The sequence below is a fragment of the Tachypleus tridentatus genome, chromosome 10 (assembly GCF_004210375.1).
Source record: "Tachypleus tridentatus isolate NWPU-2018 chromosome 10, ASM421037v1, whole genome shotgun sequence".
NCBI classification, from domain to species: Eukaryota; Metazoa; Arthropoda; class Merostomata; order Xiphosura; family Limulidae; genus Tachypleus; species Tachypleus tridentatus.
Window position 1 is genome coordinate 64,923,555 of NC_134834.1, and position 27,323 is coordinate 64,950,877.

The 27,323-nt window shown below is 34.2% G+C and overlaps 1 protein-coding gene across 2 annotated transcripts; it reads right to left on the minus strand.

Moving 5' to 3' along the window:
• Positions 1-1,190: 1,190 nt before the first annotated feature.
• On the minus strand, positions 1,191-27,282 carry LOC143229464 (protein spaetzle 4-like). 2 transcript variants are annotated; one of them, XM_076461818.1, is made up of 5 exons: positions 27,061-27,282; positions 8,057-8,199; positions 4,624-5,385; positions 3,667-3,789; positions 1,193-2,860 (listed from the first exon to the last, which is right to left on the minus strand). In XM_076461818.1, exons 1-5 carry the CDS (start codon positions 27,079-27,081, stop codon positions 2,653-2,655), a joined length of 1,257 nt encoding a protein of 418 aa, XP_076317933.1. In that variant the 5' UTR covers positions 27,082-27,282; the 3' UTR covers positions 1,193-2,652. The 2 variants fall into 2 exon arrangements, with proteins under 2 accessions (XP_076317934.1, XP_076317933.1); XM_076461819.1 differs by lacking the exons at positions 8,057-8,199; positions 27,061-27,282 and adding an exon at positions 7,653-7,752 and having other exon boundaries at positions 1,191-2,860.
• Positions 27,283-27,323: the final 41 nt, after the last annotated feature.

Consider the following 27,323-nt stretch of genomic DNA (forward strand, 5'->3'; position numbering starts at 1 on the left):
ATGGAAAATCCCCAGAAATATTCTGTTTGGGTTCGTCACATGTACTTTAAAGTATACGTGCTGCCCTCTTTAGTTATGAACGTAAATTATGATTATCCATTACTTGTATTCGAACCAATCATTTTCAGGTGAAACAAAATAAAGTAAGTTTATTTGCCATCTGGTCGCAGTTCGAGAAATGAATTAAAATCGCCAATATTTATAATGTATTTTCTTGCAGGTAGCTTCACTCCTATAGCGCTGACAAAATATTTAATTAGATTTTTCGAAATTTCAGTATTAAAATATTTCGAATATATTTGTGTTTGTTAAAATACTCTTGCTTTAACTATTGGAAAATAACTTGGGTATTTTCTTTATATAAATACTAGCCCTATGGAAATAAAAACTATAGTTCCTGAGATATACAAAATCTTAAATAATTTCAACTTACTACGAGCTTTTCGATAACAGTCTCCATTAATTAAAGAAAAATGTTTGACAGTTGCTGTCTACAAACGTTTTTTGTTTTTATTAACAGAATAAATGGAAATAGTGTCACAATATGTATCCAATATTGCATTTAATGAATAGGCAAAAACTAATAGGTTGCGCCACATTGGGATTGTCTAGTTACTTTTCTAAAAGCAAGATCTTATAATAAATACTTATATTGTTTGTTTAGAATTAAGTATAAAGCTACAAAATGGGCTCTCAGTGCTCTGTCCAGCACGGGTATCGAAAGCTGGTTTTTACCAGTGTGAGTCTGCAAACATTCCACTGTGTTACTAGTGGGTGGGTGGCTAAATACTTGTAAGAGATCAATAGATTCCTGGACTGAATCAATATTTTCATCTTGAGGAAGGGGTAAACTTTTTGAAAATATTAATTTTAGATTCGTATTGTGCTTTACTTAAGTATTAAGTACATTTATTACAAAGTCTTGTTTTGAGAGATGTTCTCGGTGAGTAAGTGCAGACGATATGGATAGAGATGACAATACACTTGTTGCTAAATTTAACTTCAAGCAACTTTCGTTCACTTACAAATTTAATATACAAATTTTTGTTGTTTTTGTTTTATGTACTTATGAAAAGTCTATTATCTAATAGTAACTAATAAACAACTCATTAACTGAGGAAAATATCAAAAGAGGCCACTAAATAGCATTTTTTGCTCAGGAGCAACAAAAACGCTGCATTCAATACAAGTTATGTTTCAAGTAAACTAATATTTATTTCAGATATTGTGTGCTATTTTAACAACTGATTTCCAGAATTTTGGGAAAAAAATATCCTAAACAAGAAACTAGTCATTTCATAAACATTCTTAACTTTTAAAGTTAGTTTTAAGCCACAATATTTATTTATCGGTTTTATGAAAGTTCCCCATTTTTGTTTTCTTTGTTCTCGTAGTTGGTTTGGCAGAGATCAACAAAGAGTCAAGTATTTTACAAATGACGTTTCTTTGTCTTCAAGATGTCGAATGGTCTTTTCTTTCCTATATTATTTTGTCTGCGGCAAAATATTCAACATGTATCCAAAGGGTTTCTCTACTTCGGTACAGTTTTCACATTGTACTTATAGTTATTGTATTTATATACCTTTGAACACGCTTGTTGAACTCATTTAAGATGTAAATTGTTTATAGTACTGAAATATTTTGAGACAAATAATTTTATATATAGAAAAAAGTATTGGGCTTTGATTCCATTACGTTATAGAAACTGTTGCATCTTATTATGAAACTCTGGTTAAACGTCACATATATACATAACCAATAAGTGGTCTGTAATTGTTTAATTTCAACTTATATTAAATTGAATTATATTAATCACGCAACCTTCCAGGGCATACAGGGAAATGAAAAAACCCAACAGAGAAACATTTCATTCAATTAGCAATTTGTTTTGGAATTTCGCACAAAGCTACTCGAGGGCTATCTGTGCTAGCCGTCCCTAATTTAGCAGTGTCAGACAAGAGGGAAGGCAGCTAGTCATCACCACCCACCGCCAACTCTTGGGCTACTCTTTTACCAACGAAAAGTGGGATTGACCGTCACATTATAACGCCCCCACGGCCGGGAGGGCGAGAATGTTTGGCGCGACTCGGGCGCGAACCCGCGACCCTCAGATTACGCCTTAACGCGCTAGGCCATGCCAGGCCTATTCAAATTCCAACAAAAAAATGTATAATGTTCTCGTTACACAATTTATTAAATATGTATAAATACATAGTACTGCCACTTTGTCCTAAAAAATACAACATCGTATAATTACTCTGCGATTTTTCAATGACAAGCATTGTCAGCTTGTCATCTAGTGTGGAATGTTTTACGATTTCTATTAACATTCATGCAGGAAAACCAATGTTTTAAAATTATTAAAGAAATGAATGTCTTCTATCACGCTGTTGTAAAAAACATTAGAAATTTCGCCAGATCATGTCAGTTAACAGGATTAAAATGTTCAAGTAACATTTTGGAAGTTAAGAGCACCTTACTTAGAAGACATCACTGGTTATAAAATTACTCGAACAACCTGTTAATCACAGATTTCTTCCAGCAAATTTCAAAACTGGTTCAGCTTGAATAAACAAACCGAACTTCCCTGAAGTCTGAAATTCTTTTTTATCATTGACGCTAGTCATTGTTCCCTTTGAACCTTAGTTAGCTTTAGATCCATCGACCAGTCTTTGCGGAAGGTTTAGAAATGTCCGTAGGAATATCGTAGCAAATACACACACACGATGAAGGAAACCGGAACCAATCGGCAAAGATCCCTCGACACTCATTCTTTGGGTCAAAGGCCAAAAGGCGGTGAAGCCGATATTGCTGTTCGCAACGGCAACCATCTCTGCAGTGCATCTGACGATTTTCATATCTATTAAAATAAAAAGAAATTACATTTAAAAAATTTTACATGAAAAAAACACTACAAGTTTTGTTATATGGATGACGTAAAATGCTATAAATAATTAGGTAATTCACTTTTTCAAATTATTTTAAATAATTTTTGTTTTGAATTAGGCACAAAGCCACACAATGAACTATTAAGTCACACCACTGAGCCACTGGGGACATTTTAAATAAAACAATTTGTTTTTTTGGACAAATATACATATACACATAGATATATATTTATTTTATTAGGATGGAAAAAAGAACTGATTTTTTATTGATGCAATTTTCGCAAAACGTGGTCGCAAACTGCAAATACTTGGATAGGATTTGTATCTGTTGTTAAAGCAGATAACTTCATATGTGTGACTGTGGAAATGATACAGATTGTTTCTTACTAAATTACCTGATTTTGTAAATAAATAACTTTTACATTCTTATATAATTTCCATAATTCTGTCTTTAACTTTGTTTTAATAAGTGAGTATGACAGTTTCTGACGTAAACAGCAGAAATGAATACAAGAACGAAAATTACAGTACTATTTGATGAGGCGTGAAATTTTGAAAAGACAAAGATATATATATATATATATATAAAACAGACACGTTAAGTCACATATTGTAGATACATGGTTAACACATAAATCTCTTTGTTGGCGGAAACTGTCATTTATTAAAGGAACTAGATAATTCTTTCAAAATAACAGATTTCTATATTTACATTTACCCAATTAGGTAAAGGATCGTAGCATGATTTTGTAAAAACAAATAAAAAATAAACACTTACACACATTTTTCCCAGTGAACGTATTGTTCAAATGGATAAACATTAAGCAGAGCAAGTGTTTCACCACGGGTGTTGTTGGCCCAGTAAGGGGCAACGACTTCTTCTGTTACTAAACATGCATTCCTAGAATCAACAGAAACGGAAGATACATTTCTGTCCTAGATTTCAAGTCTAAGATATCTACGGGCAAAATTAGGACAAGTGGGTGGAAAGTTTTGGAATTAGGAAATACGCTTAACGACGAAGAAATGATAAAATATTAAGTACGACATAGTAGCACTGAAATCATACTAAAAGTAATCCACAATAACTAAGTTCTTATCGCAACTTACATTATATACCACAGGATTTCACAAACCAGAAGTTACATGTTTACAGCAGTAAAACTATGTAGTCTGTTCTAAAATTTAACATCGACAATTGTTTGTCAAGTCGATACAACTGTGACATCACATTGGGTCTGCCATCATTATCAGTGAGAAAAACAAACTGTATTTTAATAAGATATTTTATTACAACATTATGAACTTATTGGATCGTTTATATAGTTTTGGAATAAAACACATAAATAAATACTTTCACATTCATATACACCACCCAATAGTAAACACCTGATAATGTTTCAATAGAAGTAACCACATACACTTCGACATTCGTATGCACGACATAATTGTATACAAGCAGTGTTGTTTTAACAGAATTAACAATATTTACTTCTACGTCTTAAGAGTACTGAGGTAATTTTGTCGTGGTAAAACTAGCTATATATTATTCCACATTTTGATGCACTGAATTTACATTATAGCAGTTCTGTAAATGTAGGCCACAGGCCTACGGGTTCGCTAGTATTGTTGTAATAAAACTAATTACATACAGTTCTACATTTTAATGCACTACTTAATAGCACATACGTAACATTGTTTCATTAAAACTAACCATATCATTGTTAATACTTACACACCAACTCTGTTGGGAGAGCTAACCCATTCCTCATCTTCTTCTGTTTGTGCGTTCAAATGATTGGAGTTGATGATGTTTATCATTCCTTCCAGCTCACTCGTATCCTCATAATAAAGTGGCTGGATTGTGACGTCATCTCCCTTTGTAGTCTTGTTGTAGGTTTTACTATCAGCAGTAGTTTCTGATGTTGATACAATTGTATCTGTCATTGTGATTTCTGATGAAGTCGAGGTTGTGGCTGTAGCATAGGTGAAAACTTGAGAAAATAAGGCTTCGTCTTCTATTCCTGTTGGGGAGACAGTTGTTTCATTTATGTGTAGGATATTCACAGTCGTATCGAGAGATGACATTGCTTCTGAAGCATTTGTTGATGATGTAACGCTTATGTCGGTTTCAGGAACCCCCGTAGTTATGCTTGAAGTAGTTGGTATTTCAGTTTTATTTCTATCTTCTACATTGAGAGCTGTGGAAATTGACTGTTCTGGAAGAGTTGTTTCGAGGTTTGTTGGCGTTGAAGTCGGATCTTTTCGGTCTAAATCCGTTGGAAATAAACTTACAGTGTGAGGAAATGTCTGCTGCCGTGAGTTTGATCTCACATGAGTAGCTTTAGGACTTCGAAAATTTGGGGAGGGTGGAAGATTGATATATCGCAATCGCCGAGTTCCTATTTCTTCCTGAAGTACGAAGCTGTGGCGTTGGTCTCCGTACATTCTCCTTACAAGTCCTTGGTTATCGTAGATGTATCTCCGTACAGAATTCCTAAAAGTGACCAGATTTGTTTATATTTTCTTTTTTAATGAAAGGAGAATTAGCGAATAGTAAGGTAAAGCTGTAATAAAACTATGTGATGTATACATTGTAATCCACTTTTAGAATATTCTAATTGTAGTTTGTTTGTTGTTAAGCGCAGTGACACACAATGAAATGGCATGGCCAAGTGTGTTAAGGCGTTCGGCTCGTAATCCGAGGGTCGCGGGTTCGAATCCCGGTCGCACCAAACATGCTCGCCTTTTCAGCCGTGGGGACGTTATAATGTTACGGTCAATCCCACTATTCGTTGGTAAAAGAGAAGCCCAAGAGTTAGCGGTGGGTGGTGATGACTAGCTGCCTTCCCTCTAGTCTTACACTACTAAATTAGGGACGAAAACAAACATAATGAAATATTCTACATATGCAAATCATATTGAAATTTAGAATGGGCAATACACCGCAGTTTTATTTTAGGAACATGTACCAAGGCTCATAATAGCTAAAATAGTCATCTCAACTGGATGAAATTTAAAACGTTGAATTAAAAAAAAATTCGTGATCATAATTAACTTCAACAACTTAACAAGCCATTAATGTTGTTTAGTATACCAACAAGCTCTGAAGGTGTACAAAATGAGTAGTTTGTTTGTTTGGTTTATTTTGAATTTCGCACTAAGCTACACGAGGGCTACCTGCGCTAGCCATCCTTAAGTTAGCAGTGTAATACTAGAGAGAAGGCAACTAACCATCATCACTAACCGCCAACTTCTGGGCTACTATTTTGCCAACAAATAGTGAGATTGACTGCGACATTTATTTCCCTAACGACTGAGAGGGCAAGTATATTTGGTGGGATGGGAATTCGAACCCGCGACTCTCAGATTACAAGTCGCACGCCCTAACCACCTGGCCATGCTGGGCCTATAAAATGACTAAAACAAAAGAAAAATTTTAAGATATGCAACTTCTCAGACTTAAGTCTGTGGGATAGTTGCTCAGAAATTAAGATGTTACCTGTCAGTGTTTTAGATCTGGAGCTGAGCCTAGACAAAATGGGTCCTGTTGCATACCATCCAGATTTAGATAACAGCCGTTTTGCAAGGCCAGACACCAAAATGAGTGTTTACTACTCACTTCTGACATCATATACTAACATGCGCTATTTAAAAACCAATCATCAGGCTTTTGTTCAGCATAATTTGCTTAGTGTCATTCGAAATTTACTGCTACCTATTGGTAACAAGGCCCGGCATGGCCAAGCGCGTTAAGGCGTGCGACTCGTAATCTGATGGTCGTGGGTTCGCATCCGCGTCGCGCCAAACATGCTCGCCCTCCCAGCCGTGGGGGCGTTATAATGTGACGGTCAATTCCACTATTCGTTGGTAAAAGAGTAGCCCAAGAGTTGGCGGTGGGTGGTGATGACTAGCTGCCTTCCCTCTAGTCTCAAACTGCTAAATTAGGGACGGCTAGGTGCAGTGGGCTAACAACCTACTCACTTAAAAACCAGCCTGTTACAGAAACCGCAGTGATTGCGGCCCTATGTTCCTTAAGAAATCGAATGGCAGTTGATGATGATGATGATTGGTAACAAATGGGACTGGCAAGGAAGCGCATTTCGTCTAGTTTTAACAAGAAGGGACCTGCATCACAAGGTATACTGTTCATTTTTTGAAATATTATGCGAACTTGACGGGTACTGCTTATATGATGAAGATAGTCATCATTCCCTCTCCCCATTTAACCTATACATGAGATCAATAAGAAAAAATAATTATACAATTAAAAAATAATAATAATAAAATAAAAAATAGTAATAAACAAATAAACAATAATAATAAACAAATAAACAATAATAATAAACAAATAAACAATAATAATAATAATTAAAGTAATAAAATAAAAACAGGCCAACTATAAACTAGACATTAGTGAGGAACTGTTTGTTAATGATACATGGACATTGCCCTGATAGGGGCCTAATTAAATGCGGGTTACTTTGGCCCTCATGTAATATATATTAATACATTAAAGAGTTTAAATAAACAAAGGAAAGGAAGGAGGAAGAGGTCAAGTGCACCCGACCCTCCTGGGTATATATATAAATACCCAAACAATGAGAGAGAGAGAGGTATACTGGAACTCATGAGTTGCAAATGCAGTAAAGATGTGTCCAATGTGCGTTGACAGCAGTAAGAAACAGTAATATTCCTTGAAATAAACTGCGTTCCATATGTTAACATTATAGAAATTTTACATGAGGAAATAAGCTAAATTACTTTGACGAGGGTATGAAGCCCGGTATGGCCAGGTGATTAAGGCATTCGACTTGCAGTATGAAGGTCGTGGGTTCGAATCAACGTCACACCAAACATGCTCGCCCTTACAGTCGGAGAGGTGCTATAATATGAAGATAAATCCTACTATACTAAGAGTAACCCAAGGATTAGCGGTGGGAGGTGATGACTAGCTGCCTTGTCTCTAGTCTTACACTGCTATATTAGGGACGGCTAGCGCAGATAACCCTCATGTAGCTTTGCACAAAATTCAAAACAAACTTATGTTAATGTTAAAATATCCAAAATACAATGCAAATACTTGAAATAATCACGCGCTAACCTTTGTCATTTATTTCTTAAATATGTTAGAACACTGATGAACTGGAAATTCTTGATGAACTTACCAGGGATATGCACTTCCAGAACTGGAGCAGTATAAAGATGTTGACATATCACATGGAATTTCTGTTAAAAGACGGGCACTCATGCGTGGCCCACAAGACTGACCTTTTACCATGATAATTACTATTGCCAAACTCCAAGCCAGCTAGAAAAAAAAAGAAGAAAGATTAAACTCAAAATGGATATTTTATATATGTTAAGAATTGAGACAGTAACCAACTGTAGGATACACATGAAGCTGTATTTACAAACTTTCAGTAATGGTGTCATTCACTGAAAATAAATACCACAATTAACGTTTGAAACATTTTTTTAAATCTCCACAAGTCAAATGTAACCCTAAAAATATAATGGGCTCCTTGATTGTTTATCTTCATCAAAACAAAAGGAAAAAAATACTTTTCATTTCTGAAAAAAAAACAAAAAACAATATACAAGCCTACAAGCTGTGCCAAAAGATATGTAGGCTATGTAACTATACTTCCATTAAAACTCTTCTCATATTTAGGTACTACAAAGATGTAAATCTGTGTACAGTAAGAAAATAGCTGATGTTAAGTATCAAAAAGACTTTACTCAGTGGTTTTGAAGATTTATATCATCATTTCAAGTGGCCCTCCAGTTGCACAGCGGTATGTCTGCGGACTTAGAAGGCTAGAAATTTTGATACCCATGGTGGGCAGAGCACATAGAGCCCATTGTGTAGCTCTGTGCTTAACCACAAACAAACAATAACAAACTTCCTAGCCTATCACTTCGTGGTTAGGGACAGTTAACACAGATACCGTCGAGTAGATTTGCGCGAAAACAATCAAACATAAAGAATGGGGATAATGGCTGCTATGTTGAACTAAACACTTCTTTATTTATCGGTCGTTTGTTTCTTTCTAAAAGCAAATCCTACCAAGAGTAGCTCGTTCTGAACTGCCTTATTTATTTCTATACATTATCTACTTTAAAATGACTTTATGTAATAGACTTACTGTTTTGCTTAAGAGGCAACAATAGCAGTTTACAAGAGAACAATAACAAAATATTAATAAAGTTTCCCATTGCATTTTGCCAGTATATTTATAAAAGCCCTTCCTTTTGTCTGGCACCTAAGTGGCTTAGCCTTAAGCTTGAGGATTTAAAACGCTGGAATTGCATTATCTATCTGGTATAGAATGCTTATACTAGCTTGCATTAAAACAAACATTCTTTCTATATTAAATTAAATTAATCTGTATACCAACGGCGAAAATTCCTTATCCAAAAACAACCAATAAAAGAGTGATAGATACCATTGATAATTAAAAAATACTTAGTTTTTCATTAATATTTTCAAACGGCATTAAAACATTTATTACGATTTTTTTAATGTTGAAAACACATTTCTTCTCTGAAAATTTTATCTAGACACATTACAAAGATCCACTGTTATAGGTAACTGAAACAAGCTCTTTTGCTGATCGAGTTTTCTATTCTAGTATAGTGAACAGGACGTTAAAAGCACGTTTATTCTCAACATTCTAATTCACGTATTTATCTTCACCTTTTATCTATTTTCTTGCCTCTTTTCGCTGGCTGCTATCGAATGACTTGGAAATATGCTACCAAGAGTGTCATAAAAATGACGAAAAAATAAGCACATGCAAACAATATTTCTAGTCATCGTCCATATAATTAATTGATTTGAAAAACACATAATTTTACTGAGAGTGTTATATGTAAGAACTTTATGTTTCATTTAATATATGCTCTAATTACAGTATTAACTGCCACGAAAAGCTCCCAAGAAAAAAAAACAACAGAATAAAATAGGCAAATTGAAGTTGATAAGTCACCTACTTTTGAAACTCAACTAAACACGTCGGTCAAATTTTTGTTGAATTAGAATGTTCAACTTTGTTTCTCTTCTCTGGACAATATTAACCTGAGGTTGTTACCGAAGAAACGTAACAGGTCTTCTTAATCATTTAATGTCCTCAGAATGTACATCAATATATTACTAGTCCTCTTTCTGAAAGAATTTGTGTAGTCTCGTTGAACTGGAATGAATTCCTAAAAAGGGAAACAGTCCTTGACAAATAAGAGTAATCCTCGATTAAATGAAAGACATATGGTATTTTATAAACAAGACAAGGAGTACAAGTTGCTGAACAAGTGACAAACTGTAAGATTATATTTTATATGAGTAGTAAGCAAAATATTTGCATAGAAGTAATACGTATTTAAGGACTTTTTCCATCTGTTAAATTCTGCCTTTATAATGTCATGTGCCGTCCTTATAAATTTCACATTTTGTTAGAAAGCATTGGATCTGTAGATCTCAGCTGGGGCAATTTGATCCATCGATCCATGTTCGGCCCTGAATTGGCCCATTTGAGTTAATATTTCGTTGATGTTTCGTCTGCCGACCTGCTTCTTACTTCTTCTTCAATCGGGCGTTGACTTCGCCTTCACTTTATCAGCTGCCACGCCTACCAGAGTCGCATTAACCATATTCATATTAAACCTATCAACCCTTTTAACCCAAAATTATCAATAGTCATGTAGTCAAAATTCTTGCCCCCCCTCCCCAGTGGCTCAGCGGTATGTCTGCGGACTTACAACGCTAAAACCGGGTTTTGATACCCGTGGTGGGCAGAGCACAGATAGCCCATTGTGTAGCTTTGTGCTTAATTCAAACAAAATTCTTAACTTCTACCAAGTGCGGGATTGAAGGAAGACTGTTTAGTCTTCGAACACCCTGGGGGTTAATATTTCCTCAGAAATATTAATCTTATTCAAAAACAACTGCCAGAATAGAGAGAGAGAAAGGCTAAGTATCGGTTTCCTGCTTGTACAGCGGTTAGTCTATTGATTTACCACCCTAAAATCAAGGGTTCGATTCCCGTCGATGGGCTCATCAAATATAAAAAAACACTCACGTTCTATTTATTTTTCTTTTATATTTTCAGCCTGTCCCTTTCAGATATATAAGATATAAACCATCAGATCAGCTCTTTATTGCGCATTATTTATATTTTTTTTTCTATTTTTTATTTCTTAACCCTGTTTATTTAAGCGTTTTAAACACACACACGTTTTCTTTCCTTTTTTTCACATACTGTACACAATTCTACTATTCACTTTTGTAATGTTACCTAAGAAAGAACTCATGTTTCAGAATTTGTTTCACACTCCTAATGGCATCTGGTTTTGTTTATTTTTTTTACTGTTAAAACTTTTATAGTTTTATATTTTGAAATTAACTTTTAATGATGCGGAAATCTACCTGACATTATGGCTGGAGAGTACCTCCCTTGGGAGTTTTTGCGCCGAGGGAAAACGCTTGAAGTGAGTACTGCTCATTTCATTAATGTTCTTCGTTTCTTTCAACTTGCATAACTTGATAGCCTGAACTTCTCTGCTCTAGTCATGACTTATCACTTGATTTCAGATGTCTCTGCTACAGCCGCCAGCTCTGTATTATATTACCTCTACAAAACTGTTTCTTGAGGGTAAGTAAGAAGGACACATTTCACTTGATAAATGGTTTTGGACTAATAATTAATACCAGCAATTTACTCTCTATAAATATCTGTAGCCATTCCTTTTCACATTGAAGCTTACAACTTACTTTTCTGAGTATTCCAGTTAGCTTAAATTTTATTTAAAACTTCATTTTGTGATTCAGGTATTTTTGATTATTTTTCTAGGCTTTTATGCATTTTGTAAAATCCATTTTGCAGACAGTATCATAATGTATAATGCTATAATTATAGGGAAGGTAACTGAGTTGTTTATTAGTTCATTCTGGTGACTCAGCAGTAACAGTAATGTTCGACTCCTGTGCCAGAAAAGGTGTAGATTGCACATTGTGCAACCTTGGACATAACAAAAAATATACCTTTATTAGTATTTTTAAAGCTGTTCGATTTAACACTATTGCTCATTTTGGCGTTATATTTAACTTATAATACTAAAAATGGGTTTAAATACCCGAGATGGGCAGAGCACAGATTGCTCAATCTGACACTTTGAGTTTAAAAGCAAACAAACAAATCAACTCTATCGGGTGTCGTGTGCAAACCTACAAATCATATTTCAATTTACGTAAAAATAATAATACTAATGCCATTTCATCAATTTCTAATTTTTTAATGCTATTTTGTCATACTGTATTTTTATTTAGTGCAATATACAAAGTGAAAAAATATTCAAAGTTACATTTTTGCACGGCTCAGAGGAGTCGCACCACGTAAATAACAGAATTATCTACTTCTGTTTTTGAATTTTTCTAATCGTTCCAATGCATAGCTTATGTTTGTTAAGAAACTATCATCCTCTGAGAATTATCAGTGTTTTGTTTCTCGCATGATTTTTCTCCACTTTCTTTAATAGTTTCTCGGTAAAACTCTTTTATGACTTCACAGCAAATGAAGTGAACAACTTCTAATGAAACTCAGCTTGCTCTGATAATACCTACAAGCAAAATTAAAATACTAATAAATAGAGCAGAATAGAAACTATACGCCAGTGGAAAGTCAACAATGAAGTGTGAGAAACAGTTTATGGCTTGTGGTAGTGTCAAGGTTTTATATATATGTGGGTTGGGATTCTTCTACAGCAGGTGTCTGTGACTTGTTGGCGATAACTTTGTTTCGAAATAATATATTGAAAACAACTACCACTTTTAATACAATCTATCTTCAACATTCCTGTCTTAAAATTAAACTATCATTAAATATTAAGTCACAAAATAAATCAAGTAATAATTCTTAAACTAAACAGTCTTATATACCCAACGAGGAGAGTGATTAGAAGCAGCTCGTGCAATGAAGAATTGAATATAGTGGAAAGCAATGTGATCATAAATAGTATTTCTTTAAAGCTCTTTTCTTTTTAGTTAATATCTTGTTCACAGTATATTTTTAAACATTTTTAGTGTTTTGTAGTATTTTCTTATTCCACCATCCTCGTTTTACCTAAATAGTAATAAAATTACTAAATCGAAATAAATTTGACTTCATATGCTGCATTTTATTTGTGATAATGTAACTTCTTCATAGTTTCAGGCGTACACAGTTTATGAAATATTACTTTTTAGCCTAAATACGTTAATTATATTCAACAGTTCACTACATACAAGGAAGAACCAAATATTAAAAATTGATACATATATATGTCTTTCCGACTCATCAGAATGGGATTTAGATCTGATTCTAACATGTGTTCTAAAAAGATAGCAAAGTGCTTTTGATAAAGGTCCAAATGCTAATTTGTCTCAGACTAACAGATCATTTTCTATTTCTATTTTCCCTTTTTTGTAGTTCGTGTATGTTTGTGTACGTGTGAAGTTTCTTTGGTTAAATTTTGTTTTTCTTTCAGTGCAGGTTGTCAGGTATCTGACCATAATTTTAAACATATATTTAGATTCGTGATTGGTTGAAAAGTATGAAGTCGTAAACAAATCTATGATGTTTCTCATTTTGACAGTTGTTGTTGATTTCTGTCTTTCCTTTACTTGAACAATCCACCACCGTTTAGCTCACTACAACCGTATTGTGATGACATCAATGGCTTAATTAAAAAACATCCTGTGCCTATTTCCGTTATTATTGTTTAAAATACAGATGTTGACAAATCTGTTTCAGTTTGCTGAAAGAAAATAGAGTTTTAAATTCATGTGTAAATGAACAATGACCATCAAACCTATATTCGACAACAGAGATATATTTTTGTAGTTTTACCAAAAGGGTTTTCTCTCTCTCTTTCGGTGTTTGGGTATAATATGTTCATACCCTTGAGGATCAGGTTCTCTTTGACTTCTTCCTCCTCCTCGTACTTATGTGGTCTTGCAGTATTGAAATTTGTAATTATTTTATTTTTAGGTCAGAGTGAACTGAATATTATTCTGATCCTTTTCAGGACAATGTCTATGTATTGTGGTACATATATGGTTGATATTTTGCTCTATTAGCAGACTGTCAAGTTTGTTGGTGACACTTTTTTAATTAACTTTTACCATTTTTATTTATTTATTTATTTTTATTTTTGTTTAAAATATAAACTAACTGGGGAGAGATGTTTAGGACTAACTTCATCATGTATTAGGTACCTGTCTAGTTTCCATAGTAATTCATTTTTCATCCAATTCTTATCGAAGTGCGTTATTGTACTATGTATGAGTCTATCTGGTATGGTTGGTATGTTCGAATATTTGTGTATGAATTGAGATGATGTAGTTCTTTGAAATCTGTATGCTGTTGCGAGGAGTGTGTTTTGGTGTGAAAATACTAAATTTATTGTGGTTTTCCCGCGAGTTTGCCCACAATGCATTGAGGCTATTTGTTCCAGTTTGACACGTTTTTACGACGGGTGAATTTAGTGTCGCAACAGGAGGCTGAAATATCCGGGTTATCTGACCTTTTGCCATCCGTGAATACAGGCATACTTAATTTCAATTTACTACACAGTGCACTGACGTTTCAGGTAGCCTGGTTTCAAAATTGTATAAAATTTCATTTACTGTGTGCCATCATTCTTCGCATGATTTAAACTCTCTATTTGTAATAAAATTGTTTTCATGTAGGCCTTGGTGCATGAAGATTACAGTACTAATTCTCTACCACTTACGTATTTGAGAAAGCATTTGCATCAGATTAAAAGGTGTCTAGTTTGATGTATATTTTGTTTTTTAGAACTTTCTGGATAACATTGCTCTATTCACTGTGCCTGGGGGTTGCTTATAATGAACAAGTCCTGTAAATTGGATTAACATACTTTGCTTTCGGTGGGTTAATGTCATACCTTTCAACCAATCATATAGTCACGTATCCCTCGAATTACGAAAGGGAAACTTTCTTGGATAAATAATGTATAACGAAAAAATGTAAATTGTTTTAAAAGTAAAAAATAGGAGATGCGTTCCTGACCCAAACTTGTTATCCACGCTTCTTCTATTAAAGCGCAAGAAAAATACTGTTAAAATTAAAACAAGCAAAAAATCTAAAATAAAAAGAAGTTTTGATTAATAAAATACAAAATTTAGTGTACTGTACCAGCCAAGAAATAGTTGTTTGTTTGCTTCGCTAAGTGACTAGGGAAATATTACAGTGTTTACTGGTGATCTTCGGAAAGTATTGGCGAGTAAGTTTCAACAGATAGAGAGTCATCTTCAATGTTTGGAGAAAGAAATGAAGAGGATAAGTTTTGTGAGGTTAACGCGTCCTGGTTGGCTGAAGGTCGAAGTTTGGAGAACATATCAAGAGATGCCTGTATTGCTTTTTTCTCATTATTATGATAGAGCTCCTTTTAACAGCACATGGCGTCTTCCATCATATGATTCTAGAATCTTCATGGTAAACTGTTTTGGGAGTAGTGGTGATGTGATTCGAGAATCTTCATGGTAAACTGCTTTGGGAGTAGTGGTGATGTGATTCTAGAATCTTCATAGTAAACTGTTTTGGGAGTAGTGGTGATGTGATTCTAGAATCTTTATGGTAAACTGTTTTGGGAGTAGTGGTGATGTAATTCTAGAATCTTCATGGTAAACTGTTTTGGGAGTAGTGGTGATGTGATTCTAGAATCTTCATGGTAAACTGTTTTGGGAGTAGTGGTGATGTGATTCTAGAATCTTTATGGTAAACTGTTTTGGGAGTAGTGGTGATGTGATTCTAGAATCTTCATGGTAAACTGTTTTGGGAGTAGTGGTGATGTGATTCTAGAATCTTCATGGTAAACTGTTTTGGGAGTAGTGGTGATGTGATTCTAGAATCTTCATGGTAAACTGTTTTGGGAGTAGTGGTGATGTAATTCTAGAATCTTCATGGTAAACTGTTTTGGGAGTAGTGGTGATGTGATTCTAGAATCTTCATGGTAAACTGTTTTGAGAGCAGTGGTGATGTAATTCTAGAATCTTCATAGTAAACTGTTTTGGGAGTAGTGGTGATGTAATTCTAGAATCTTCATGGTAAACTGTTTTGGGAGTAGTGGTGATGTGATTCTAGAATCTTCATGGTAAACTGTTTTGGGAGTAGTGGTGATGTGATTCTAGAATCTTCATGGTAAACTGTTTTGGGAGTAGTGGTGATGTGATTCTAGAATCTTCATGGTAAACTGTTTTGGGAGTAGTGGTGATGTGATTCTAGAATCTTCATGGTAAACTGTTTTGGGAGTAGTGGTGATGTGATTCTAGAATCTTCATGGTAAACTGTTTTGGGAGTAGTGGTGATGTGATTCTAGAATCTTTATGGTAAACTGTTTTGGGAGTAGTGGTGATGTGATTCTAGAATCTTCATGGTAAACTGCTTTGGGAGTATTGGTGATGTGATTCTAGAATCTTCTTCCCTAGCACCCTTTCCATTTTTGGATTCTAGCGGGTTCTAGTTTGTTAGCTCCTCACAGTAACTCCCCACCTTATCCTGGTCTATTTCATCGAACCCTTCCCTGTTTGCTAAGTCTACTATGCCTTTTGGATGCAGGGGAATTGGAAAACCCTGGAAGTAGTTCACATACTCCGGCCATATCTTTCGCCACACACCGTTCTTCATCGACTACGTTATTTCATCCCAAGAAACATTAATATTTTCGATGGCATGCTTGATATTATAATACTTATATACTTCGTGGGTGGTTGGTATCTCCTCGTTGTCCATCTCTCTAATAATATGCCTCATGAAGCACCGCAGATAGCAAGTTTTAAAAGTCACGATAATACTTTGATCCATGGGTTGAATTATGGAAATGGTGGTGGGTGGAAAAAAGCACCATCTTGATCTTGTTGGCAACATCCTCGATGCTTTTCGGATGACGAGAAGTATTATCGAGGGTCAGCCGAGTCGATTTGTTAGCTGGTTATTTTTCTTACAATAATCCCTGATGGTGGATGACACAATGTAGTCATCCAGCCTTTATGGTTGGACCGTCACACTAAGGGAACGTTAGGCTTATGGTAGTCCTTTATAGCCCTGTGATTCTTAAACTGGTAAATTAAGTGTGGTTTAAATTTGAATTCCCCTCTGCAATGCCTCCAAGGAGAGAAGTTAGACAATAACACCATGTAACACAAATTTTGTTCCTGGATAGTATGTGTTATTTCTTAATTGCTTATGTTGTAAAAGTACAGAAAATAACCCTTATTCCCTCCAAACTTTGCTTTTGTGACCTGAATAATAAAATCTAGAAATTAAACTATTCTCCATGTAAAAGTGGAGAATCTTCATGATTACGTAAGGTTTGAATAAAACAATATATGAATCAAGATTTACATGTATTTATATTAAAATGTTTAGAAGTGAGTAGTTTTTCGAGATTTGCGACTGTAATGTAAATCATTTTTACTTATGAGCCTCAAAATATAGTCTCCCATCAGGTTTTCGTTATACACTCCCAGGTCACAAAAGCAAAATGTGAAGAGAAAAATAGGTCCTTTCCATTTACTTTAGGCATAAGCAATCGGGAAATAACACTTTCTGCTCAGGAACAAGAAAAAGTAAAACTTTTGTTACGTAGTGTTTTTGGATACCTTGATACTCAGGGAAGTCTTCTCATCCATTTTCTCCCAGTACAGCCCGATTTTACCCATACTTGCTGGAGTGGTTCTCTTTCCTGATTATTCTCTTCAACTTCTCGAGGAAATTTTCTCCTGCCATGACACACGCACCTACTGCTTCCTCCATCAGTTTATAACACTTCTTAAAACGTTCCAACTAGTCATGGATGGCCTTTAACAGATGGACCTTCACTGCTTTCACGGCACTTTAAATCTTCCACAGAGATCTGGCTTTCTCCTGGATTAGCAAAGTGACAGGACTGTTCTACTGGTTCTGGTTCTCTGACCAAAATACTCTTTATATATTCCATCACAATGTCTTTTTCTTTTGTCATAAGAATATAATTTCTAGGATTTGCTGTCTGTGCTGTATGGTTGACACTCTCGGCATTTTTGATAATTGTACCGATTGTGGATGGTAAGAAATATAATGAACAAGCACTGGCGATGAGTTTCTCTCTCCTTTTCACAATATTTTATTATGTCTCTTTTCGTATCCAGCGTTATTACCTGGAGAGAAAATTTCAACAGGAAAGTAGTTAAGCTTGAGAAAGGTCTCTTGCCACACTTCTTGATGGTTGAGGTGGATTACTGCCGATAAAAGAACATAGATTACTTCACAATGTTAGACACAACATGGGGAACAAAGTCTGACTGATGCTCATATGCTGCACGAGATACTTCCATAGAGATATCTTACGGATTCTGTGATGTGCTTCAGTAAGAGAGTGGCATTCTGTTCGAAATTTCATCCATAGCACTCCACTGAATTTGAATTATGTAGTATAGAAAAAATACCTTAGTAGCCAAAGTTATCTTAATATTATAAATAGAGAAAAATACTTTTTAGCTATTTTAATTTTGTAATAGTGAAAAAGTATTTAGTAATAGCTAAACGCTCTTACGAATTTTAAGTATATTTTCGTTATGATAAAAATATTGCGAACGTAAATCGAAAAATATACATACAAAAGTTAATTATGCTATAGAAGAAGAAAAACACGTAAACAGAACGTTTGTAAATCGAAAAATACTTGTATTTCTTGGTTCGCTTCTTTGTTCATTCTACTGGTTACTACACATAACCTAATTTTAAAGCATGAAAAACCTATTTGATATCCATTTCCTAAAAAAAATCGACAGCTAGCTCATTTTGCATAGCCATAATGTAAAATCTTATAACAATTACAAGATGAATAACTTAAAAACCTTCTTGTTCATTATATAGCATAAAAAACAAAAAAAAAAACACAACAAACGCAAATGTTTCAAAGTCAGTGTGTACTTCATATTATCATAGATAAGAATGCACTGTTACATCCAATTGCGTTTATTCTTCCCAATAGACTAAAATATTTATCTTCAAAATTAAAATCCCATGTAGATGAAGAGGACAGAATTGATAATGTATGAATTTTATGATAAATGACACATACATTTCAATGTAATATATTATATTGTTTTATAACTCGGAAATTGTTAGTAACGTTTATTATAAAACAATTAAGGCTGCAGCTCTTACAACTGTAATACACAAAGGTGTCACGGTTTTCCACTTCCATAGTTTATCTTTCCTTTCAGTTTAGACAAAAAAAACATTCAAGTAAACACATCATACTTTTACCGATTCTAAGCTGCTAGGAGTTGAGTTCATTCATTGGCAATTAACCAATTTTTCTTGCAGGTAAAATTGCTCATTATGTCCTATTACAAAAGGCTATTTTTCTGTTGTTAAATCGAGTAATGACCAAGGGTTTCCTCGGCCTTTGCACTTGAGTCCTAGTGGACATATACAACCTAGCTTTGTGATGTTATTGTATTCTTAATATTAAAAGCCAGGTTTTCATTTGTTTACTAGTTTTTGTTTCTAAATTTTTAGCAAAATAAGATTTTAATTCAGGATTTTGAGTTGAACTCTGTATATTCTGTAACATGACTAGAATGTTTAGCATTCTAATAAGTATTTCACTTTAACTCACTGTGTGACATTTTGTTTTAGTCTAGATTTATAGTTGTTCTTTAACTTTTAGTTAACATACAAGGGACACATATCTTGGACTTATGTGAGAAAGTTCACAACTGTTTCACTTCTTTTATCTCTCTCTCTAGCCAATCCAATACACTGCTCCTGTTCTGCCTTAGTATCTTGTACTAGCAACTGTGTTTGTGATCAGGTTCGTGTGTTAATACAAACTATTATGCCCCATCCGTTTCTCGACTTTCTCTTCCCCCCTAACGAAGGCCCGGCATGGCCAGGTGGATTAAGGTGTGCGACTCGTATTCTGAGGATCGCGGGTTCGCATCCTCGTCCCACCAAACATGCTCGCCTTTTCAGCCGTGGGGGCGTTATAATGTGACGGTAAATCCCACTATTCGTTGTTAAAAAGAGTAGCCCAAGAGTTGGTGGTGGGTGGTTATGACTAGCTGCCTTCCCTCTAGTTTTACACTGCTAAATTAGGGACGGCTAGCGCAGATAGCCTTCGAGTAGCTTTGCCCGAAATTCAAAAACAAACAAACAAACTCTCCCTAACGAATTCAGTGAGTTCGTGGAGATAATCACACGTATGCACACTCCGTAGCTTGGAATCCTTCGAACCTCCACATTAACCAGCACTATCTGACTGACTACTCAGTGGGAAATCCGTGTACTGGGGAATGCCGTACGTTCTTCCTGCTGGAGTGAGCTTCTGAAGGATGTTACTTTTGTCTTTCCTTAAAATAAGTTCAGTAACTGTTGATGAATGTATTCACTGTAATGTTGATAGAAACATGTAACTAATAATCAACTACTATTTAAAATATCAATTACAAATAACTACGAGACTTCTGAACTCGGTAAAACTTGATGGTGAGACTGCGGATATATTATTCAAAACTTTGCAGAGTGAGTTTACTATGCGTGATCTGGACATAACAAGATACTATAGGCTTCTCTAACAGACATAATTAATATTTGGCAAATATAATGTCCAGTTAGTAAAATGAGGAATCAGTCATAACTGTCTAGCAGTGAAATGTGTAATACCATTTACCTTGTCTTTCTATGATTAATTATTATCATTTGGCATCGAGAAATGTTGATCAGGGTGTTCGTTAGGTATACAACTATGTTTTTTCAGTTTAACTGATTTTGTATAAATTCAATGAATTGCAAGCGTTTATCTTCACGAAGGAGCATAACCTGCTGAAGGATTATGACATAACTTTCTTTGTATCCTTGTGTAGGTCGAGTTTTATAGCATTAAGGATCTCTTTTTCTAGTATGAATATCCAGCTTACAAGTTGCATATTTCTAAGTGTTTATGACACAAATTTTTAAATCCATTTTACAGAGTTATATTTCTGTTTTCTTCGTTTTTACTTTGTCTCATTGTCTTCAATAAATTTACCGTTATATTTCAAAGCAAACACGTTAACAAGCATACTGCGTATCGAAAGTAAATACCTGTTTACAAAACACTGTTGAGTTCTTTATTCGAAACCGATTATTTTCAGCGGAATGGTTTTCAAACTGAAGTCCCAATTATACCAAATTATCATTTACCATTAAATTAACTGTACCTAGTTGTAAAAAAAGTTACAAAAAATCTTACATTGAGTCTGTTGTGAAACACGTAAAAATAAAAATTAAATATCTTCTTCGCATATTATAACAGTTTTTACTATATTGATTTTTAAGATGAGAAACCCTTACAAGATAAGAGCATAAACATTTTACTTTTCTGACGGCGTTAGCAGTTTACCTTTAACCTAAGAACATTTTCCGAATCTTATAACAGACAATGAGTGAAGGTTTGTTTGTTTGTTTTTGAATTTCACGCAAAGCTACTCGAGGGCTATCTGCGCTAGCCGTCCCTAATTTAGCAGTGTAAGACTAAAGGGCAGGCAGCTAGTCATCATCACCCACCACTAACTCTTGGGGCACTCTTTTACTAACGAATAATGGGATTGACCGTCACATTATAACTCCCCCCACGTTGAAAAGGCGAGCATGTTTGGTGCGACGGGGATGCGAACCTGCGACCCTCGGATTACGAATCGCACGCCTTAGCCCATCTGGGTGAGTGAAGGCTACTTGCTTTTTCTGAACGGGCTAACGAATTAATGTCTGGTCATAATCGGCGGATCGTTAATACCAATAAATTTTAAAGCAAAATTTATAAGTGAACCAGGCACACAATACTCTTGGAGTGTTTCAACAACATATATATTTCAATGTAAAATCTGTATGTACGGGGATGATGTTGATTCAATGCGAGGTATTGTTAACAGATAAAACATGATTTCGTTAGAATATAAATGATGCCTAACTTTTTAAGATTGTAGCCATGAACTCTTCTATTCATGTGTAAGAATCTATTTCTGATTTGGATATCATTAACAAAAAGTGACAGTGCAAATTAGAGGCCCCCTAATGGCTCAGCGGCATGTCTACGGACTTACAACGCTAAACACTGCGTTTCGATAGCCGTGTTGGGCAGAGCACAAATAGCCTATTGTGTAGCTTTATGCTTAATTCAAAACAACAACAGCAAATTAAAGAGAAAATTTCGCTTTAGATAGTTGATAGACTTAATTAATATCTATATTTAAAAAAATCAGAGAAGTTTAAGATCTTGCTAGGAAAGATATCTCAAGATCACTGATTTTTTAGAATAATGTAATACAGTTGACAGGTTAAGTGTTGTTGCACTATATACCTTAAAGTATGTATATTAGTTATGAGGATGTAATTGTAAGTGTTATAGCTCCTTCCTTTAACTCTCTCGCTATTCTTAGTGATTGCATGACCTTAACGTAAAGTATTCACTATAAGTTGATCTAAAGGTCTTAGAGAAACTGGAAGATCCGCGGTTAGAAGCGAACTTTGAGGGTTTTTTTTTCGATCAGAAAGGTAGATTACAATCAGAAACGTGGGTGGCCTGAAACAAGTTTCTGTCTCCTTATCTTTTCGTTCAGATCTCTTTGATGCAAGTATACATTTCGACGGCCGTTCACGACTTTCATTCATCTATTTGTTTTTATGTTGCAATGCCTGTTCATTTCTAAACTCATAGAGTTGATAATGTAATACTTTATCGAATATAAATCTATGGCAATTAATACAAATACGTGAAAAACAAGGAAAGAAATATTTTGACATAAAACGATTTTATGCAATACAAATTGAGAAGATTTGAACATCAGTAGAAATGTGCTTTCTAATCTATCTTTATAGTTTTATTACGATTTAATATAATAACACTTATGGATATATGGATAAACGGCCAGGCTAGGGAAATCAAGGTTTAGGCAGAGCTGTCCCTAATTTGGAACTGACTTGAGGAAAGGCAGACAACAATATTATCCACCACCAGGGTTTTCACGGCTATTTGGTCCTAGTAACAGGATTAACTATCACTCATTAACGGGCGCAGAGATGAAAATGCGGAATATTTTTTAAAAGAATTGCATTTAGAGTCTAGAGTCTAGACCTTTTGATCTTTAGCCCAATTTTGTAACCATTAAACCACATTCTGTTATAGTGCGTATGTATAGTCATATCCACTTATTAAAAGAAAAAATAATTTGCCCTTCGCAGGAATACCTTTAGTTTGGATAACGATACGAAAGTTTGACCCAAGGATACCACCTGAGAGAATATGAATAATGGTACGAAGGTTACATCCGTTAATACCACCGTAGATAATATGAATGATGGTACAAAGGTTACATCCGTTAATACCACCGTAGATAACATGGATAATGGTATAAGGGTTACAAAATTAGGTAGATCATTATGATGGAAAAACATTTTGCTTTAAAGTACCGATAACCCAATCACATATAGCTTTCGAATTTGGTTTTAAAAAGCGTTAATGTAAACGATATTATATGTAAGACTTTACAAAAACTGAAGTTGTCAATGCATCATTCAAAAAATAAAAAAGGAATCTGGGATGTTCTGGTGATAGGGACGTTCAACTTACAATTTGAACGTCGCGGGACCAAAACCTATTGCTCGTCATTTTAGTTGTGGGGACTTTATAATGTGATTGTCAACTCACACTCGTCATTAAAGGGTAGCTAAAGAGTAGGCGGTGGAAGAAGAAACAATAGAAAAACAGTATATCTTTCCAAGAAGACATAAACATTGGGGGTTATTAAAATTTTCAGGCTCACATATATCACTTTAAAAAAAAATTCTAAGTAAAATGCCCCACAGTGACATAGCGATATGTTTGCGGACTTACAACAAAGGAAATCTGGTTTTGACAACCGTGGTTGGCAGAACACAGATAGCCCATTGCGTAGTTTGCGCTTAACTTCAAACAAACAAATCTATGTACACACTTAGACCACATTAAACAAAAAACCTCGTAGTAAAAAACTAATATTTTTAACACTTGTATATTAAATGGGAAGGATGGTATTGCTTTTTCTCGCACAATTTAAAAAGTTTCTGATGCTATATTTAAATGAAGAAAAATAGCGAGTGTATGTTGGCGGACGGTAAGTTTAGAGGTGTGGACCTCAAACTAGGCTTGTTGCAAATTTTTAATTTTTACTCTTTTTGGTGTACCGTACCATCGACATTAGCTTCTCATATTACAGTTTGATAAGTCCTGATATATATTAATATATATAAATTTTAGAACACGACTATATTAAGCCACTTCCTACTATATGTATATATATATATATTTTTTTTTTCAAATGCCGTCTATAAAACACCCAACTATAACCTAGAATCATTTATTCCAGATGACACCAAGTGGAATCACTTATGACGTCACAAACGCCACCTGTCGTGTTTGATGAACGGGAACTGAGGCAGTTATTTAACTAATACATGTAGTCCCGAGGTTCAAGGTTTTCGGAACGCTAAAGTACTGACCTGACAAGTTTTTGATATTGTTTCAGTAACTGCCGGCTTGGCCCTTTGCCAAGACCTCGGTAAAAATCCACATAATAACGAATTATATTAATAAAAAGACGAGGTACCCTTTTACCACAGCAGATCATTTTAAGGCTTAACATACACGCAGAAGATGAGTAGCTTTTGCTTTTTTTTTCTTCATTTTTAATTGAAAGTAGTAATATACATTTCCGGAAAAAATAGTATATAATTAACACTGGGTTTAGTAAAAATGTATAATATCAAACAATAATTGACACAAATCTGAAGAACGTAACTACCTTTCCTTTAATGAAGGTTTAATTAGTTTCTCTTTTACCCTTTCTTGTATTTTACCTTATTCTCTCATTAAATATAGCGTACCAAAGTATTTCAGAAAAACAGTAACAACAGACATTAATAAGAAATAACAATAAATATCACTTATAGGATATTTATATAAATTTCTTGCGTCGCCTTCCAACTATTTACTGCTCGTGGGTGATACCCGGAAGAATGCAAGGGTAATTTTAAATTGTAGGGGCGTGGCATAGTATTACTTTAAATTCAGATCGTAAAATCTGGTCACCAGAACAACACATTTGTAGGTTTGAATAAACTAACCAAAGTAGAATACTTATATCTTATCATATTGCCCTGAAATTGTTCAACAGGGTAAAAATGCAGAGAGGTGAATACAGTAAAGAAAGTTTATTGTTATGCTTTCTGAGCTGAGACACAAAATTTCTATGATTTTAGGAGTAGTTACAATATCTGTAAACCAACCTCCTAATTTGGATTTTTTTCCATTTTGACGCTAGTTTAGATTATTTACGTTGATTTAGATTAATTTTATTTTGCCAGTGCGTTGGAAATATTGTATGGTTTAGTTTGGTTTTTATTTGACGGTACTTTGGAAGTAAACTATTATTTGGTTTCGTTTGGATTTTTTTTTAGTTTGGAAGTAGTTTTTGATCATTTTTGTTCTTACAATACTGTTGTAAATTATATTTTAATTTATAAATTCACTAGCGAGAGGGCACGTGACATAAATCTGGAAATTTCGAGGAGTATATAGAGAAACGAGGAATCAGTGTAAATACAAGCAGTGGTGAGTTAATGAAAAGTAAATAAATATCGAATGAATTATTGAAGTGACTTAATCAGCTCAGTGACTTGAAGAGTTAGATATTATTTTTCTATGATTTAATTAACAGTGAGTTAATTAGCATGTTTAGTTGAGGAATTACACAAGTATGTTTATAAGTAAATTAGGCCTACAAGTAAATATAGGTTTTAGTAAAAATTACTGAAGAAATAAACTATTTTTTATCATATCGTAGACTTGTGCTATTTTTTATCAAATGATCCATACGAATTCCCTCAGGAGTAGAACACGTCATAACATTTCTTTGAGAAAAATATGTTGTTTAGGCTTGTTCGAATTTTTTTATTCTAATTGTACTCTTGATTTTGAAGTGATTGATTTTTTTTCAGTTTTCACAATATATATTTCACAATAAATTCTTAATTATGTTGTAGTGATAATGGAAAGAGTATTCGTACACAAAGGATCAAGACATTAAATTTAACATACGTTAGTTAAAGAACCTTCCTTGATTTTAAGAATTACCTACAAATTTCTAGGCCTCAAAGACGAACTAGTGAAAGCGTTTGATATAGACCATCAGGTGCAGCATTGTTTTATAATTTAAGTGTGCAAAATAAAAAAAATATGCACGATTTTACGCGAAGCTCCCAGCACTTGTAAATACAGCAGATTTATTGGTGAATATGTTTTAACATCATATAACTTTATCCCGTGAAAATAAAAGTATTTTAGGGCGATTGTAATTTCAGAACTAAACATGTAAATAGGTGTGTTTGTGGAGTTAATCGTAACTACTACTATTATACAGCACATTAAGAACAATAAATGAATATTTAATTTTCAGTGCAATTGCTTAAATTGAGTTAACGTGTTTTTCTTGGTGAAAATGAACTATTCTAAAATTTCGAAAGTTATTTGAATATGATCTATGTGAAAAAAAAAAAAACAATTTTAGCGCAAAACACTGTCTATGTTAACAAAACAAAAACCTTTATATTTCATATATACATTTAACAAAGTTCGAACCACGAGTGCGGTTGCTAAAACCAGACTACACAAAATGTAAATAAATATATAGCGTAACAAATCACCATAAATATTACTATTACTCGGTATTAGGCCTACGAAATTCTGGATAGGTCATATTTAGTAAAATACCACGGTGCACAACTATGTTTTATCTCTAATTTCCTCATATTTTTACATTTAGTGTGTTTTATTATCACTTATATTGAACATGTTTTCTGTTGAGTAAAGGTTATCATTGTGTTTTTATTTTATGGTTTAGTGTAGATTTTCAACTTGAATTTTTTTATATCTCATTTAAGGTGGAATTTGACGACTTTTTAGTGCTTTTTGCTTTATTTTTTTTACTTTTAACGAACAACGGTAAGATACACTTGTGTTAGTTTATGCAGAACACGATTTATTACGACTCGTACATCAACAATTTCTCTTTTTTTTTCAATGATACTATTGCGACAGTATGAAAACTTACCCAAAAGGCCGAAGTCACCATGACGAATTTGTCTTGGACGGAAAATAATTTCTAGAAGACCAAGCCCTTTTTCGGTTTTAGCATGTAAGTGTAAAAGAAAACTTGCTGAATATTCAATCCCTTAATACTTCGTCGAATTTATCATGCATGTTATCCTAGTGCGCAAGTCAATAAAAATAATTAAACACAATGTTGTCAGTCGAGACTCTTAATTCGTGCTCTTAAGTTTAGACATACACACCATGTCAAGCAAACTAAAGCAT